The 17,365-nt window shown below is 41.0% G+C and overlaps 1 protein-coding gene across 5 annotated transcripts in view; it reads right to left on the reverse strand.

Moving 5' to 3' along the window:
• LMBR1 (limb development membrane protein 1) overlaps positions 1 to 5,273 on the reverse strand; it is a 67,974-nt gene extending 62,701 nt beyond the window's left edge. For 2 of the 5 annotated variants that reach the window (XM_038126547.1, XM_038126529.1), the window contains exons 1-2: positions 4,931 to 4,948; positions 4,355 to 4,665 (exon numbers count right to left, since the gene is read on the reverse strand). Coding sequence is in view for 1 of the 5 variants with exons in the window: in XM_038126512.1 (XP_037982440.1) it covers positions 4,931 to 4,993 (63 nt within the window). In the remaining 4 variants the exon portion in view is untranslated. Of the gene's footprint in view, positions 1 to 4,354; positions 4,666 to 4,930 lie in introns of all 5 variants that reach the window. The other 3 variants (XM_038126538.1, XM_038126512.1, XM_038126521.1) reach the window with 3 other exon arrangements.
• Positions 5,274 to 17,365: the final 12,092 nt, after the last annotated feature.

Genomic DNA, 17,365 nt, shown 5'->3' on the forward strand with positions numbered 1-17,365 from the left:
TTCAAGTTTTCAGTGTACAGGTGGAAAATTGAAAGGAATCTTTTTAATAAAATATAAACTTGCATAAGCATTCAAACAAAAACACTTCAGTATTTAATAAGTTTGTTCTTACAAATCACCCACGCTTCTAATCAGAGTATCATCACTGCTGGCAGCAAAAAGGGACTGTGAAAATCTCAGTTTGTTAAGGATGCACAGCTGGTCACAGACAAGGGCCCACTACCAACAGAAGCGCTCCAAACAGCTCCCTCATTTTACAGCCTTACAGAGGACAAATGCCAGCAGTAGCCACACTGAATTAATGTAAGATTTAAAGAAACTAAGTTTCTCAGAATATTTAGCATCTGAAGCCTGCACCCCTGAAAACATTTAGTCCTTCAAATGGAAGCATATCACACTTAACATAAAACTCCATATTACACCAGTTTCCATATCTGCCTGAACTCACATGGAACACTCAAAAGTTATAACAGCACTTTTGTATTTCAACTTATTCTACCAGGGCTGCTTATTTTTTTTCATTACATATTTAATATATTAAAATTATTTCCAAATATACTATGTTTATTCCTAACTAACAGTTCTATGGTGCTAATAATAGAACCTAGTAGTTCTGTTGTGTTCTTCCACAGTTTTCCCCACATTACAAATGCAAGCACAGTGTATTTATTTTGCCAAGGAACCCTCATCATCAGGTGTATCTGTATATTTTAACATACTCAAAAGCCTATATTTTTTATGGTGAAATATAACCAAATATTAGCTTGTATTTTTAAAAATACAAGCTAATACTGCAGAATAGAAGACTCAAACTGGAAAAAAAAGGAAGTTAATATTCTAAAAAGTAAACCCAGGGGACCACAGAGCAGCTCAAGCACTGCACTTGCTCCATTTCCATTTGAAATAAACAGTTCACAACAATACCAGTGGAACATGGAACACTTTATAAACAGGCATAATAACAGGACCCAAGGGAAAAGCAGTTCCCTAGAAGCTCAAATATTTTCCATGGATGTGCAAAATCTCAGCAAATTATAAATGAATCTAAAGGACCAAGAAGGGTAAACTAACAGAATATTGCCTGGCCTTTTCAGCTCTTTCATACAAATACTGACCAAGTAGAGAACACAAACCCTTTTCTGTACCTTGCAATCAACCAAAGCTGCTCTTCAGAAAGACACTCCCCTTAGCCAGAACTGAGGATGACTCTGGCTTTGTTGAAGTTAAGGATCTCACTGACCCCAAGAAAATTCCTGGCTGTGCCACATCTCTTACACTGGGTCACCAGTTCACAGTCCCCACATTGACCTCATTGCGTCTGAATTTTAAAACTCAGACCAAGTCTGAGTCTTGGTGTTTCCAACAACTGCTCAAAACAACAGATCCTCTACAGAGCAGATTCATGTTTGAAGAGCCATGCCTGACTAGGGAGTTAACCACCTTCTAGTAGCACAGATCATCCTCATGAAGCAACAAAATCCAAGGCAGATGATTTTGTTGCAAACAGGCACCCTCTTTAAAAACAGGTGCCATACAGACACTCCAAATGAGGTCAAGAACAAACAGGCCTGAGTTAAATTAAGCATTAAACCACTGAGTCACCTCAAAAGCAGATGAAGGATGGATTTTTTTTAAATAATCTCTTACTACCCTTGCTCAATCTATAAACATCTGTCAGAAATATTTGGGTTTTGAAGGTAGAATTAGCAGAAGTTGGCACCTGCAGAAAGAGACAGGCACCACAGCAAAAGCATAAATAACAAGCCTTGAATTTTTTTTATGTTACACAACTTTATGGAAAACTTTGTAGCTTGCCAGTTCACAAAATACATGAAACAGAAATAAAGAATTACACTGAAGCTAAACTCAGTGTGCCCTCAGGACTCTGATTCCATCAGAGAGCACAGTACAGAAATTCTGTATTTATTCAAAGAAAATTTGTAAGAGAAAAGTGAAAAGAATTTTCTTTTCAACTACATCAGCTTACTTTGATTTCTCTTCTCTCATGAATGTATCGTTTTAGCTTCCAGTAAAGACTGTGCCACACAACTAGCTCTTCAAAGATACTTCTAACAGACAACATAAATTTCTCTTGCTTCTAACAATCATAGAGAGGTCTCCTCTGCTGTAATATTCCACAACAAACTGGAATGGAATGGTTTGGGTCAGAAGGGACCTTAAATAACATCTGTTTCCAACCCGCAGCCATGGGCAGAGACACCTGCCACTAGAGCAGGTACCTCAAAGCCCCATTCAAACTGGCCTGGAACACTCCCAGGGAATGGGGCACCCACAACTTCTCTGGCAACCTGTGCCAGGGCCTCACCACCCTCACATCAGAGAATTTCTTCCTATTATCTAATCTAAACCTACCCTATCCCAATTTAAAGCCACTACATCTTTTGATATCAAGCGCTTCTTTTAACTGCTCTGCTGCCCCCAGCCACCTGCAGCTGGAATCAAGGTTTAATGCATGTGTCAGAGTGGAATACGTTCCCTGCTCCAGCTGAGGGGCTGATGATTACACCCACTGCCCACACAACAACTGTCTATTTGCACATTATAAGAAATTCTATTCACCGTATAACTTCACGAGCAGCAAGGGCAGGACTGGTAAGGAGAGGATGTTAACATAACTGCACATGTAAGCAACACACTGAGTGTGCTCCAGCACGCTCCGACTAACCACAAATGCACTCCCATCTGCAATATTCTCCTGCAGCCACGTGGGAGCCACAGGAGGCTGCACACTCAGATGGGGGTGGCAGCACTCCATGCACTCATAAAACCTTCTGGCGCTCCAACATAAATTAAAGACCAGATCACAACCTTACCAAGGTATGATTTAGAAGGCAACATTGTTATTATTGCTACTGAGTAAACAATAACAAAGCTGCCCTGTGATCGATACTAAGATCAAAGTAAAGTTTCAAAAGCAAGAATATTCTGAGTTCACTGTCCAAACAAAACAACACTGCACCACTAAAATACGAGTTACTGATGTCCTGTGTGATTTCTCACATGCTGTCACAGTAGGGAGATGGACCAGTTGCTCTGGAGGGGCTGAAAAAGTCCCTCTAACTTTGGAGGAGTACCTGCAGTACAGATGAACTAGTTCTTTAAGAATTTAATAGACTTCACAATTTGTAATGGTATCCAGAGATGCTGCATGCAGCCATTCCTTCAGATTGAAAAATCTGCTTCCTACTGAATGAAACCACAATATGTAATATCCAATTTATCAGAACAAGACTCTGGTGAAAGTAACTAGGAGATAATTAGCACACAATGGAATACAAATGGAAAAACAGACATGAGGGAAAAGAAGGAAGATTTGTACATACATTCACGTTTTCATAACACAAAGGTGATTACGATAATACTTAGAGCCTCCTTTACAAAGAAGTATTTTACTTTTAGTGCCCCTCCACTAGTCATGGCTTCCAGGACATACAGTACGTCCATGCCCAAAGAAGAGAATTCCAAAAAATCCCATAAAGTAGCTGTTATCCTCATACAGGCTTGTTTTGCACTCTTCAGAAAAAAAAACATTCCAGAAATAGAATATTTCACAAGAAAGGTCTTAACATGGATTTGTATACTACAGAAGAGTAATTAACACATTCCAAGCAAGTCTGCTATCAAACGACCTAACCATAGTGCTACACACACCAGTTAACCATGGTATTTTAGAGTCTCCCAAAAAGGCTGAAAACCATTTAAAACTAAATTGCAAAATCTTATTTTAATTCAAGAAATCTATTTTCCCCCCAGACAACAGGGATGGCAAAGAAAACGTGATTCCCTTGCTGAGCCAGGACAGCACGCTCACAGGACACCATGCTGCATGTCTCCCTTGTGCAGCCTGTATTTCCTTCCTGGAATTGAAGTAGGAGAGACACGAGCCCCATCAAAACACCTCTATCAGATCTGAATAGTCCTGAGAACAATGACGAGGCTGTCAGAGAGGAAGCTGTAACGGCTCTGTCTGCACACAGGGTGTAGTGCTGAACCTGCCTATGGAGGGCTGAGGGAGATGGGAAGCACAGGCACTGCCATGTGCTCCACTGGGAGAGCACGGGGCATGAGGAGTAAGGGAAAACACCAAAGTTACACACAGCACTGCAAACAGCCCAGCAAAGCAGGAGAATCCCAGTATGACAAGCGAAACCATGAAACCCCATGCACACGTGATGGGAACAAGGCTGCACCTGAGGACTGAGGTGTTCACAGAATCCCAGAATGGGTCACAGTTGGAAGGGACCACAGTGGGTCATCTGGTCCAACCTCCCTGATCAAACAGGGTCATCCCAAAGCACACGGCACAGGATTGCATCCAGGCGTTCTTGAATACCTCCAGGAAGGGAGACCCCACTGCTCCTCTGGGCAGTCTGTTTCAGTGCACGGTCAACTGCGCAGTAAAGAAGTTCTTCCTCATGCTCAGGTGGAGCTTCCTGTGCATCGGTTTCTGCCCACTGCCTCATCTCCTGGTGGTTGGCACCACCGAGAAGAGCCTGGTGCATCCTCTTGGCGCCTCACCTTTAGATACTTGTGCACACAAATGATGTCCGCTGGCAGTCATCCCTTACCGAAGCTGAACACTGCTCACGAGGTTGTCGTACCGGTACCTGTTCCGAGAGCACTCCTACGGAACACACCGGTGCCCTGCGCGCATACACCGCATCTCCATCTCTCGCTGAAGGCACACGGAGAGGAAAACCCTCCAGGGGGTCAGCGCTGGGATCCTCCAGCTCCCGTGGCACCTCAGCGAAGGTGCACTCACCTCTCTGCCCACCCGCGACAGGCCCCCGAGTCCCTCCGGACACTGGGGCGAGGGGCACGCAAGGACAGCGGGAGAGAGCGGGACAACCCGCCCGCGCCCGGGGCAGAGAGCAGTGACAGCTCAGGGAGGGCCCGCGGCGGCACCTACCGTGTACTCCCGCACTTGGCTGTGGAAGTTCTGCTCCCGGATCGTCACCTCGTCCGCTTCCATCCTTCATAGTACCGCGGCCCCCGCGAGCAATGGCGGCCGCCGCCGCCGCGCCTGCTCCTGCCCCGCCGGCGACGAGCGGGCCACCATGGCCGGAGGCAGCCCGGCTGCTCCCCCGGGCCCCGGCAGCGGCTGAGGAGCCCCGGCTCCGCCGCTCTGTCCCGGTCCGGCGGGCGCGGAGGAGGAGGAGGAGGAGGAAGGGCGGGAAGCGCCGCCTCAGCTCCTCCTGCTGCGTCACCGCGCAGCGACCCCGGCGGGGCGGGCAAGGGGGGCGGGGCCAGACGGCTGGGGGCGTGGCTTAGGAGTAAATGAAGGACCCGCGGGGTCACGCCCAGGGGCGGGGCTTAAGGGAGGGGGTGAGGCGGGGCCGTGGTGGGGCGGGGCCGGGGCGGGCAGGGGCGCGGAAGAGGCGGGGCTGGAGAGGCGGGACGCAGAGGGGCGGGGCTATGGCGGAGAGGGGCGGGGCTGGAGAGGCGGGGCGGGGCGGGGCTGGGGCGGAGAGGGGCGGGGCTGGGACGGAGAGGGGCGGGGCTGGGGCGGAGAGGGGCGGGGCTAGGACGGAGAGGGGCGGGGCTGCTTTCCCGGCAAAGCGGGGTCCCAGAGTCACGGAATTGTTCAGGCAGGAAAGACCCTCCAGATCATCGAGTCCGGCCTATGAGCCAACAGCACCGCCTCAGCCAGACCGTGGCACTAAGTACCACGGCGTCTTTCCTTAAACACTCCCGGGAACGGTGACTCCCCCAGCTCCCTGGGCAGCCCATTCCAATGTGTAATCTCATTATTCCCTGTTCCCTCTACATGCATGGGCAATCTTCTTGTCTTCTGAGTTTGCAAGCAGATCAATTGTCTAAATACACATGGAAGACTAGACACACTATAAATTATAGATTGTGGTTTAGCAAATCAAACTGTTATTTCAATCCAAGTATGTATCATTAGTCTAAAGAAGTTTCAAAAATAAGCATCATCATTTTGTGCTTATTTACAGCTATTGATACATTACACATGTTGTCAATGCCAATTATAATTCCAATTATATCAATTCCCCAGTCTCTGTTCCATTTTCTTGGTTAAAAGCAGAGGGTAAAGTATTTATGAAATGTTAGAGTTAGCAAAAGTAATCTTTGACTGATGTACTGCTTGTAGTCCTGAATGGATGCAGAAGGTCCTGCAGCTTCAGTATGGCCACAGTCCCACCCTTCTTCTTTTGATACTTGTGAAGACACAGACAAGGTATTTGCAGGCACAATCTTACCAGGGGTGTGACAGGCCAGAAATGTTCCCGTGCTCTCTCCTCTTGAAGCCCACTGCTCAAGGAGGGAGACTTTGGGTGTTCACTGAGGCTGTAGGAACAGAATAGCATTAAAAACAGAGTTGAAGGAGCAGGGAGCACAGTCTTTGAGCTGCTTCTTGGGAAAAGCTGTCCTACTTTACAGTTTTTTTCTGTACAGCACTTGATTCTGTCTGGTATTATACCTGTCTGGCGTTTTCTTCTTCATCTATTCCATTTATCTTCAATCTCCCTTTCTTCTTCAGATGCCGAAAGTGATGAAAGCATCCCTGGTTTCCATGATGAATTTGACATTTGGCTTTTAGTTGAAGCCTAGTTCTAATTTTGACTAGAATTAGGCTGGTGCTGTTCTCTGCTCAGGAGCTGGTCCAGACTGAGCAGTGTTACTGAAGGCAAGGTTACAGGTAGACAAAATCTCTTTTATTGTAACAAACACAGCTGTCAAGAACAGACAACTGTCTGGCATGTGCAAACCTGACCCCAGGGAAACCAAATTCTCTTAGAGCTTCCTATAGAAGTATTGGAATAGAACAGACAGGATCCCAACTTTCATCATCTTATATGAATGACCCACACAATGAATGACAATGGTATTGGAGCCAGGCTGTTAGGAACTGAGTGTTGGGCCTTCACTGATTTGTGGTGGAGAGAGAAATGCTGACACCAGAGCAAACCTGCTCTAAGAACTTGGGAGACCAGACGGCCCAATCAAAGAGGAAGAACAGGAACAGCCAGAGATTCAGCCAGCAGTCCAAGCCTGAAGTGAGGGTTAGTTCCTGAGCTGCCTGGGAAATGACTCACCCACTGTCAAGAAACAGCATTTCAAGCATTTCTAACTTTATCTGCAGACATGTTAAACACTGGAAGATTGTAAGGAAAATTAACTGTGTTTTTGTAGCTTATAGAAATTAAGATTTAGAAGACCTGAAGCTCCCACTCCCACGTGGGCAATATGTGTTCTTTTTCATCTATTGAATTTGAAGTAAACCCAAGGAGGAGATATAGTACATAATTTGTCTCATACTGTGGACTGTCAAGTTCTTTCTTCCAGTTCTAGCAGGTGAATCATCAGAAACAACATACACATTTATATTGCTGAAAAGGCAGAGAAGGGGTGGAAATAGCTTCAGTCCTTTCTTGGGCAGTCACTGCTAAGTTCTGAGGTATTTACATCACAAAGGAAGGTCAGAGTAGCCACCACAGCAAAATCTATTTATACCAAAGGAAATTCAGTCTAAAGGAGGCAGCTCTTGCAAACTGATGCATGTATTGATCTGATGAGAGTACAAAAGTAGTAATTTGAAGCATTCTAGATGTAAAACTACCAAAGCAAGTCTGTAGTACTTTACACCAGAGAGTGGTTAAAAGGCCTCTAGGTGTTTCCCATCCACATCCCAGACAAAATGAGACAGTGCTGGAGGGACTGTCTCCGGCCATTCTTCGGACCTCCTCAGTAACCGTAAGGGACCTGGTGTCAGCTATACATGATTTAGGTGTAAATAGAAAACTTTCTCACAGTGGTAATGTACAGATACACACACAAAAAAGCAGTAACAAAACCCAGACTTCTTTTAAACTTACATTTGGTGATCCCTAATCCCTCAGCATAAAAATTGAGAAGATTTATGAGATTTTGCTCAGTTTATTGCTTTTCAGAGTAGTTTTAAAATCATTTTTCATCTCCAGGATGACCCAGTAGGTAACTGGAACCCTGAATGCCCAAGGAGAGTTTTATGTGCACAGGGTTATCGCTGAGATTTTCCAGAAAAAATGTTGGGATATTCAAGCTAATAAAATTCATTAAAATTGTCAAAGATGGAAGTTTCTAAAGTTGGAACTATTTCTCTAGGAAGGCTCCCTCAGAATTTTCCAATGGATTTTAAAGCACTCTTTAACTGTAAATGCAAAATTGGCACCATGCCTTTAAATCTAAATTTATCTCACAGCATTTGAACGGGTGATACCTTCTTTTCAAATCATCCTTCAGCCAAATGGAGCTTGGACTAAACAGAAAATAGGAAGTTATTCTTCCAGTTAGTATGACTACTTACATACTTATGTTCAAGATATTACCAAAGAACTGGTCGGATTGAAGCCCAAAGCCCACTTTAATATGGTTCCAAAAATGACTTTTAAGAGAACTTTGGGTACATACATGCCACAGTTTAGATCCAGCACTTTATACTCAAAAGCCAATTATGGAAGACAAAAAGAAAGATTCAAAAGTTAAAATATCTTGATCATGGTATAAAAGAAACAAAATGCTATCATAATTATGTACAATAAGTTCATTTATTAGGTGATTTTTTCAGTGTCTTATATTTGGTAAGCTAAAGCATAACAAGGGTTGCATTATAACTTTAGAAATCCAGGTCAATGAGTCTTGGATCTGCATTCAGCTTAAAATGTTGCTGACTGACATTTCATTTCTATTCATAACTTATACTTTTTATTTCTTTGCTTTTCTTTAGAACAAAAAAGAAGGGCTTTTTTTGGTTCCAAATACTTCCAGCCCATATTTTCATTGAGTCAACCCAGTAACAATAACTACCCAGATAAATGCTGTATTATAGCCCAATATATATATTCTAACTTTTTGAAATAGCCAAGGGAAAGAAATTTAAATTAAAAATTACAATGTCAGCATGAAAAAAGAGGATATAAACTAGTTTAGTATAGACTCACATAGGTATGTGCTGGATTTTATATATATATAGTCATAAATGTATTGATGAATATATACTCCCCCCAAAAAGAAGAAAAAAGCACAATCAAAGTATTAGCATTTTGAACAAGTTTTTTAAATTAACATTTTAGTAAAAATCTGCACCATTTCTAACTTAAAGCTTGGTCCACTTGTAAAAAATTAAGTGGGATGGCTTTCAATAACAAGGAACTGGATTTAGCAATGAATAAACCCCCTTCTAATCCTTAAGTTTCCTTCACTGATAGGAGCCTAGAGTCAGAAAACCTGCAGAGTTTATTATGGTCAGAGGCATAAACTCTGCAGGAGTTCAGTGCTTTCAGGTAAAGGAAGCATAAGTCACATCATGAAGCTAGAAGAGTTTCTCTTCCATATCTAGGCAGCATGAAGTGACTGAAAGATCATTTCACCTCCATTCACCCTTAACGGGTTTTTCATGTCCCAGTGGGATCACCCAAAGCACTCCTCAAATCAAAACAAAGCAAAACTCACACCACATTGCAGCTTCAACTTGATTAGGAATAAAATGAAAGGTAATATTCAAGGATATTGAATAGGATATATAGGATATATAAGCCAAAGTTCACCTGCTGTGTAGAGATGAATGAGGCCAAGGTCATCTGTTCCATGCTGTGTGCTCATGGCTGTTTGGGCTGATTCTTCAAAAAGGTATTTATTGGTAAAATTCTGGAACTGCTGTCTGGGTCAATGTTGTTACAGAAGAACCAAAGAACTAAATCAACTTTAAAAAAAAATAAGTGTCCCTTTCATCAGCCTATGTTTGGTTTTAGCCCAGAAATTAGTGTTAGACTCAATCAGCCTCTGAAAGGAGCTCACCTCGAGTGGATGGATGAAAAGAGTGAAAATTCATTACTTCTCCTTATGGTGTGCTCAATATTTAATTCCTGCTAATCACAATTCTCCTCAAAATCTCCTTTTCAGTCAGTTAAAAAGATTTACTCTAAGTAAATTTACCCTCTGAAGATTTTTCTTAACCGTGAACTCTTTTTTTTTTCCTTTCATCCCTGAATCGTCTCCAAACTTTTAACCTTCTTATTAAAATGCAGACATGAGAACTGCAAGCAGTATTCTAGGCTCAGTTTCAGCAATTCTATGAAGCGATGTAAAATCACCTTATTTTATGCTCTTTGCTACAGACCATTTAATCATTACAGAGGAAAACAGCACACAGATTCAGAGGTGAAAAACATGATTGCTTCCCAGAAGTAAATGGAACATGCAGTTGAAGACATTTGTATCTACTCCTGTGTTCCTGCTGTCAGAGGCCTGGCTGTAGGTAAAAGGCTGCCTTGTGGATTTGATTGCCATGTCCACTTTCTTTCTTACAGAGAGTAAAGCCAATTTTAGGGACATTTTAATCCAAATGCTATGGCAATCATTCCCTTGAATAGAAAATAGTAGTTACCTCTGAACTTCACTCATACCAATGAGCAGCAATCTGTCATTTCTATTCTGAATCACTGCCCTGCAGATACAGCCCTGATTCTGTAGAAAGGACCTCAGCCCCTTGTTCCTGGTGTATTCAAGGGCTTTTGATTGAATTCAAGCCTCTTTTGTTTTCTGCTTCCCAAATATTTCAGATTGCTCTGTATGATTAGCTCATCTTTATAATTTACCACTCCTATTTCCAGTATTTGCCAGCATTTTTGTGTTATCTGCCAGTAGCATTACAGTGATTTGTCAACCAGAATAAATACATCCTTTTAAAAGATGTCATTACTATCTCTGTGGGTTTTTTTAAAGTTTTTATTACTTTTTTTCCCTCATCTTGGGAAATTTCCTGATGTACTAAATACATAAAATAATTATTTTACTGGTTGCAAGTGTTTTGTTTGTCCATATGTAATAGGAGTTTGCCAAGATCATGGGTGGGTTCCATGGCAACACCATAAAGGGATTAAATTACTTATCCGAGAGTGAAGTCAATATAATTTTTGTTAGCAAATAATCATTAGAAGCTTTAATGCTGTTTTACCACTGGCTGAATAGTAGCACCAAATGTGGCTCTGAAACCCAAGTGTCACAAACAATTCTACTGTTCTTCCAGAAGAGATGGTCTCTTCACTCTGTGCTTTCTTTTCACTTTAGTTCCCACTCTTGAAGTGCCCAGGTGGTCCCATTTTAGATGACCCCAGGCCCTGCTGCCCTTTGGTTTGTTGTGTACGTGGCACCACGTTACATCTACCCAGAGCTGCAGAGTCTGCCCCTGGGCTTTCTCCACCAGCTTTGCTGATCACTCACCTTGTTCCTTACAGCGTTTCTCTGCCCTTTCAGAATATTCTCCTTTGATTTGTGGGCCAGTCAACAGCTTGCATTAGATATCTGAGTCTGCCAATCTGCTATTGATTCTAAAAGATGTGATCATGCATTAGCTGTATTATAAATGACGAAATTGCAAATATCCACCCATATGATCAGTTCCTGACTACTTAACAGGCTGTAATCATCGTCCTTTAAAAAAAATTAAATCATTAATCTGCTGGGCCATCTGTGCTTACTCTGAACTATCCTCAAGCTATTTTTTTGTTAGTTACAGAGTTTCGAGAAATGGAATTTTGCCATTTTTGGAGAAGAGAGGTTGCACTGTAAAGTCCCTAAACAATAATAAAAAACCATTTGGTATTAGTTAAATAATTTTTTCCCTAAATTCAGCATCTGACTCATCATGACTAAGATGCTTTTGCTGTTAAATACCACATGGAAGGCATTTCAAAAATCTATCCAGTATTAACTACAACAGTTTTTCAGTCTGAGTGACAAAAACCACATCATATAAATTTAGTCTTTGAAAGTAAGCCATGCACCTTTTATGAAGGACTTTTATCCAAAATGCTAGAAATTTTAAAGGAAATTAATCATCTTAATTTCTTAAATTAATAGGTGCAAGATTTATTCTTAAATCATGGATACTCCTTTCTAATTAAATTCAAATGTGTTTAATGCATCTCAGGAGTGTTAAGATAATAAGTAGTCCTTTTCTGGAACTTAACATCCTCGATCCCTGTCAATAATTATATTGGGTGACTAATAAAATATGATGCCAGGCATTTTTTAAATCTTTATCTTCCTCCTCTGTCTCATTAGCAAAATGAATAGGTTTGCTCCACAGGCACCACCTAATCTGGGGAATTCAATGTTGTTCAAGGACACAGCAAATAAATTTCAGCAGGTATTCCTTCCTGCAACGGTCATATAAAAAATGCACTTTTACAGCATCTTCCAGTTGCTTGTTGCTATATAAGATTATTGCCATTGTAAAAGCCACCAAAGGCTGGAAAACCAAAAAGGTCTGTCAGGTGTGATCTCCTGACTAGGAGAATTTTATGCCGTTATCCCATCAAAGACTACACTCCTCATAGAGCTCCAGTGTCCAGTAATTGATCCACAGACGACATGGCACTCATCCATTCCACCAGTGGTCTATCAGAAAATGCTGACATCAAGAGAGCAAGTTATTTTATAACATAAGACAATACTTATTTTCAGAAACTGGACTCAGCTCTAGCAGGCCTTTTAACAAAAATCATGCCTTTAATGTGAAATTAGCTAATTTGTTCTCGAGAGTTTAATTTCCTTTCTCAAGTAGATATTACATTACAGTAATTACACCTGCAAGTAAAAAAAAAAAAATGGCAGGATCCTCAGTCCCTGGGATGATGTATAGTTCTCTGGCCCTCATATAAAAGCAAAATCCATCTCTAGTCACTTGGGTATATCTAAGTATTTGAATGGAGGACTCCAGAGATTTCATTTCACTTGATGGTAAGAGGACAGAACAAGGAATAGGTTGTGATTCATCCAACTCTTTGAAATATTTTCATCTTTCTAATTTTAGGTCCTGTACACCATACATTGAACTCAAATGATACTCACCCTGCCAGTGATTGCAACTGCAGAGATGCTGCATGCTGGTACTCCATCTCTGCCTGTGCTACAAGGCCCTTATCTGATATTTGACCACTTTTCACATGCAGTGTGTTACCCAGAATCCCAGAATCTTTTGAGTTGAAAGGCACCCACAAGGATTGTCAAGCCCAACTCCCTGCTTCTTGCAGGACTACCTGGAACTAAACCATGTGACTAAGAGCAATGTCCAGATATTCTCTGAACTCTGACAAGCTTAGTGCAAAGACCACTTCTCTGGAAGCCTGCTCCAGTGACCAACCACCCTGTCAGGGGAGAACCTTTTCCTAACTCCAGTCCAGTCTGAACTTCCCCTGACACAGCCTCATTCCATTCCATAAGGCACCTCTTTGAAAATCACTGCCACACTGTGCCCCTTGATTTTTATCCCATTTCACTGAGTTGTAGCCCTTGGCCTGTGCAAGAGGGAAGGTCAATCTACAAAACATACAGAAAAGCATGTGGCTGTCCTACAAAATCTCTGAATCCAATGTTTGTGTAAAGACCACTGTCCACGTACTTTATCTTACTCTGTGAGTAATTACCTACTTAAACTGTAGAGATAATACAAAGTCAACAAAGTTTCATAGAATATATTCATACTGTTTTACATCATGTGTATTTATACCTCAAAATTTGCTTTTACAGAAACAATATTTTTTGCATGGTTTTTAATTTGCCAATAGCTAAACATGAATTGAAAGAGTACATTGGAAGTCACTATAAGGCACATGGAAAAACCTGAATACAAAAGGGTCACTCATCCTGAATATTAAAACCAACAAACCACGGGAAATAACTCTGCAGTTTGTAGTCACTGGTAAAGCATTGCAGAGGAAGTAGTTTTCACTGCAGCACCATTATTGCTGCATAGCATATGACAGCTTTGCTATTTATGCAGTCATGTCTGTTTCTGCAGCCTGACAGCCCATCTCCCTACCCCACACTCTGTCCTGTCTTCACTGGGGGTATCCAAGTGCCAGTACCCTGGCCATATGCCAGCCTGACATCATCCCCACCTTTAAATCCTAGCCTGCAGCAGCTTTGGTCCATTTATAGTCCCATGCCCCAAAATTAGCATAATTAGAATATGCTTTCAGACCCATTTTCTGTCTCATTGTGTATTAACACCTGAATATTGTCAACAAAGAAAACAACCCCTCTCTAAGTGATAGTTAGTCTGGAATGCATTCAGGGTGCTAGCAAACCTGTTAGGGAATTAATTATTGAACATTGCTCTTGTCTAAATAACACTATGGGCTATGACATACATTTGGATTTTCTCTTGGAAGGACAGGGATAGCACCCCAGTGAGCTCACCATATTTCCAGGTTCACCCCACAGCCCACAGTAAAACACCAGCAGCACTCAGGGGAGATGAAATTCCAGCCCTGCTCCTTGCCTTCCTCTGTCGTGCAGCCCCACCATGACTCCCATATTTAACACCATCACCACACAGCAGGATCTGCTGATGCATTCCTTCATATTTTCTCAATGGACCTTGAGTCATGCCAGGCTTGAGGGAACATTAGCTTTCCTGTCAACAGCTCTGCAGGAAGTCTCAGATTCCTTCTCTGTGGCCAAGAGCACCTTCTAGAAATTCTGAATCAAAAACTATTTTGTCTGTTCAAGTTCTAAAATTTTCACATAATTTGGCACTTGTGAATGAATCCTGAAGTAGACGCAGCACAACTCCAAATTCCCTACATCTAATTGATTTTTATATTACTGCAGGCTAATAATCTCCAGAGAGCCTCTGAAAAACCCAAGTGAGGATTTCATTTGAGCACTTTGTAAAAGTACTCAAGCAAGCACTTTTTGAGCTGTAGTGCTGACCCTGTCCAGTTCTGTTCTTGTTCAATTTATTCCCACTACCCCTCAGCAGCACAGCCATACATGGCTGATCAGACCTGGGGAAAATAACTGAGCAAAAATAAAAAATTTAATCGGAATGAATTCTCTAAGAGAGTTCATTCTGTGTTCACACAACACAGAATGATGTAAATTGAGCAGAGAGAGCTACTCCAGCCATCACTGTTGCAGAGAGAAATGCTTGTGAGCTTCAGTGTACATGTAAAACAATCATAAATATGTTTTTCTGTTTGGCCAATGCCATTTGTAGTACTGAGAGTAATAGAAAATGTGAGAAACTATATTGTCATTTTGCTCTGTAATCACAATCCTCATAAAGGATTTATGAGTCCAGATATAACTACAGACCAATAATTTTCAGACAGTTCTTCCTGCCCTTGGCTATGGAATAAGAAATACGTATGCAGAATGCCAGCAGGACAAGTTTATTGCATTTTTAAGAGTTTTTTTTCAAAGATTCACTCATGCAGTAGATTCTAAAGTGCACATTTTCGCATAATTGAATGAATTTATATATTGTATGCATACTTACACATAGTGTGGGTCTGTGTATTTATGTGTCTATGTGCGGTGTGTGTGCTTATTTTTATTTAAAATTCTCCAAAATACAGTTACACTGCTGTAGTACTACAATAAGCTTGTACAGAAGAGATCACTGGGTCGTGTCCTCTAGAGAATTTCTGTACAAGAGCCAAATTACATAATTTGTATGCTGAGATAACACCAAGAAAGGTATGGGTATGAGCTTTTTGGTGTCTTTACAAAATCATGGTCTAGTGACTTTTCTGAAAATGGTATTTTTGCCTTTACAATGAAGCAGCAGCTCATATTATTCTTTCATGTGAGTTTGTGTAAGTATTTATATGAAAGAAAATTATGGGTTAATTACTGTTGGAGGGCCTCTTTAGCTTATCATTTTGTAATGCAGCGCCTCTTCAGTTTATCCTATTATTCTGCAGTTTATATTTTATTTCTTTAAGAGCAGCATTGAATTTTGTTCCCCAAATAAATTCTTTATTTTAAAATGGACAAAATATTTAAATGGCTGCTTAATATAATACAAGAACTAATAAGCTAAAGTGTTATAAACTGAAAAAAAATATAGACAAATCTGAAATATATACAAACTAAAGCATTATCTTTGTTATCTTCCCCTGTTAGATACATCACTGCATGCACAAAGTCATGTAGCTCAAATCAATGTCTTCACTTACTTAAACTATGCTCTGGAAAAAAATAGGAGTTTTGACTATATAGAGATATAATAATAATTCCACAATGTGACCTATAGTTTTTACTGAAATAAATTAATGGATGGCATGCAGATGCCAAGATTAAACAGAGTAATAACAAAACATTAGTAAGCACTTTTAGTATAATTAAATTTTTGATGTATTACAATTTTTAGTGCGTAATTATTTTTGAAGGAACTGGAGAGTAATACTGGATCACACCCTTATTCAATCTAGTTACTAAAGAATAAAGTGTGGTGATACTTTGAAATTCTATTGCAGAATAATGGTGTATTGTCCATCACAGATAATGATGGCAAGGTTTTTCTCATCTGATAATCACTCATAGTGATTACCTAATAAAAGGACAATCCTTGGTACTGCAAGAACCTCTGGTCAGTGCAGAATGTAAGCAAGCATTAAGATGTGCTATATAAAGCATCTCAGCTTGCAAGTGACCTTGAATCTGCTTCCTTATTGCTGGAGGTTGGGATTGTTCCATGGCTATGTTCCCAGTCTGCATCAAGAGGCTGCTGATAACATCAATCTTATACACGAGTCTCTAAAACTATTTTTGATGTTGGCCTTGAACAAGTCTAATAATTTCACTTAATCACCTCTGTTTCTACACAAAAAGTGGAATCTAGGCTGACTTCTAATTTTTCATTCTTGTGAAATCCGGCCACAGGTTTTCTGTCTGCCATCAAATATCTGGAATCATAATTAGCTAAAATATGTCAGATGCCCTGTGACTCCCAGCCATCTTTATTGTATGGAAGCTCACTTTCAGCTAAGAGTAGAATAAATTCTGTTTGACTGAGAAGTCAGTCCTTGGAAAGAAAAATGGGAAGTGTGTTCATTCGCATATTCAAACATGCAAATTGAATGCATCCAATTTGCCTTATTTGTCTCCTAATGAGAATGACCTTTCCTGTTGATGGGAAAAAGCAATTGAAATTAGGCATGTGAAAGGTATGGAAAATACAAAATTCCAATCTTTAACAAAACAGGTCAACTGCTTGATCCTGTGACTTAAAAAATAGTTAATGTTATATTGAACCCCAGCTCACAGTGCTTTCTCATCTTTAGGTTCAGTACCTGAGTTTTGCTACTCAGATGTATCTCTCATAACACTTCTTGACTAGCACAACTTCCCCTTCACCATCCTGTATGAAGAACATCTGAACAGTTCTCCCACCATTAATGCAGCTCAGGTTAACACCACAACATCTTTATAATTAATTTGCATAACAAAATATGAAGCTGTAAAATTCAAAGATCAAGTGACCTGCCCAAGGCTACAAAGAGGATGTTACTACATCAGGACTGAAACTCAGCTACCTCTGGTCTTT

This window comes from Motacilla alba, chromosome 2 (genome assembly GCF_015832195.1).
Source record: "Motacilla alba alba isolate MOTALB_02 chromosome 2, Motacilla_alba_V1.0_pri, whole genome shotgun sequence".
In the NCBI taxonomy this organism is placed as follows: Eukaryota; Metazoa; Chordata; class Aves; order Passeriformes; family Motacillidae; genus Motacilla; species Motacilla alba.